The sequence below is a fragment of the Frankliniella occidentalis genome, unplaced genomic scaffold (assembly GCF_000697945.3).
Source record: "Frankliniella occidentalis isolate FOCC.00 unplaced genomic scaffold, Focc_3.1 Scaffold121, whole genome shotgun sequence".
NCBI classification, from domain to species: domain Eukaryota; kingdom Metazoa; phylum Arthropoda; class Insecta; order Thysanoptera; family Thripidae; genus Frankliniella; species Frankliniella occidentalis.
Genome location: NW_026267249.1, coordinates 327,759 through 329,444, shown reverse-complemented (window position 1 = coordinate 329,444; position 1,686 = coordinate 327,759). Strand labels below are relative to the sequence as shown.

Sequence of the window (1,686 nt, the reverse complement as noted above, 5' to 3'; positions counted from 1 at the left end):
AACCGTTGAGGCGCTAGAGGGTATTTTTGACGAAAATAAGCGAAAAAATGTGCAAGCATGCATGCTTAGTCGAGGTGATAGGGTCGAGGTGATAGGCCGTCAACGGGCCGTAGGCCCGTACCTTTGTGTACATTTTTCCACTACCCGACTCGGGTGTCAGCGCCGCAGGCCAAGGTAGACGTATGCCAGGCGCGTCGCAGCGTAACAGTGTTTCGTGAGGTATCGCGAAGCCTGTTACGCGAGACGTGGTCTGGCGTACATCTACCTTGTCTTAATGAAATAATAATTCTTATCTTTTATTACTGAAGGCCAAACACTTAAGTCTTATAGTACCTGATGACAGTGAAAGAAATCAAATAGAGAGACTAATGAATAGCACATACGAGGAAAGACGAGCACTGATGGCAGACCGCAGATGCCCCACCACCCTCATTCTGCAAGCATTTCCCCATTTAAAATCATTTGAAGGCAGAATGGTATGTACTTCACTCTATCCTCTTTGTATAATCTCAACTGTATACTGTATCCTTTCATAAACTTTTAGATGGCATCTTAGCGGGTTATCTTTCAAGCCTCATTTGATTTGAGTCTCAAATAATCTTAATTATTTTTGATCTCTTTAATTTTTTCTAGATTGATTATGAATTTGAGAAATTGTACGGGCAGGAAAAAGGACACAGCTTAATCAGGAACTATCAGGATTTTGTGCCAAGGTTATTACAGGTGGCCAAATTGGACCCTAAAAAGTATCCTCCTCAACAGTGGTGTATATTTGGTGATTGTAAGTGTCTCATTTATATTCTCTCATCTTAAGCTTACTAGAAATTGTTTGTATTAATTCTTTTTCCTGGGTCTTTCAGCTGTGCTCAATTCTCTTCTTATCCTCTCCAAATTCCTTCCCCGCTCAAAAAGGATACATGATTGGGAGGAAAACATGAACCCAATAGCCATACCTGATGACTTTGTCGAACTTGTCCGGGTAAGTAATACCACTCCCAATGTTTGCTCTTTGTGGCTCCTTAAGACTTCTAAGCAAAAGACTTCCCTAAAATAAATCTTTTCTTTTTCAGGAAGGAAGAAGTCTTCAGCAAAGTATGGATTTGAGAAGGGAACATTCTCTAGGCGCTGTGCAACCGTACATTTTGGCAACAGGCACAGCAAAAAAAATTGAGAGCTTATCAGTTGTATTAGGAGATAGCCACATAATCAAACTACCCAGAGGCTGTTTACCACTGCGGGCAGTTGATGTTCTCATCAAAGCTCATTGGGCCTTAAGTAGTCACTTTTGTTTAGGGTGGAAAAATACCTTTCGCTTTCTAAGCACTCATATATACAAACTACCTTTAGAAAATGAAAGACTTTCCACTTTCACTGCAGAATATAAAAAGCTGATGTCTATTGAAGTTGATAAATCTTAAATCTGATCTAGTCTAGTCTATCTGGTCTTTTATTTTTGTAATATGTAAGAAGGGATTTCATAATTTTCTTTCATTTTGGTTCTCTGTAACACAACGGGTTATTTTTTTTATTTTTTAATGTCTAAGAAGACCAAAATCTTCTTAATATCTTAAGGTTTAGTTCTGTGATACACCTAGATGCCTGTTGGTTCTTGATTATTGAAAGAAATTGAAATCTGATCTAGTCTAGTCTATCTGGTCTTTTATTTTAACATGTAAGAAGGGATTT

At 38.6% G+C, this 1,686-nt stretch overlaps 2 protein-coding genes across 4 annotated transcripts in view; one reads left to right on the top strand and one right to left on the bottom strand.

The window, feature by feature from the left end:
• Window positions 1-1,686, bottom strand: part of LOC127750011 (uncharacterized) — a 201,021-nt gene that overhangs the window by 21,340 nt on the left and 177,995 nt on the right. The window lies entirely within an intron of this gene.
• On the top strand, window positions 658-1,433 carry LOC127750012 (uncharacterized). The gene is made up of 2 exons (XM_052270394.1): window positions 658-979; window positions 1,071-1,433. Exons 1-2 carry the CDS (start codon window positions 935-937, stop codon window positions 1,416-1,418), a joined length of 393 nt encoding a protein of 130 aa, XP_052126354.1. The 5' UTR covers window positions 658-934; the 3' UTR covers window positions 1,419-1,433.

Excerpts from the sequence above, each read along its gene's own strand:
- LOC127750012 (XM_052270394.1), top strand. The coding sequence starts at position 935 with ATGAACCCAATAGCCATACCTGATGACTTTGTCGAACTTGTCCGG. Across the intron at positions 980-1,070 it reads ACTTTGTCGAACTTGTCCGG|GAAGGAAGAAGTCTTCAGCA; the intron begins GTAAGTAATACC and ends TTTCTTTTTCAG.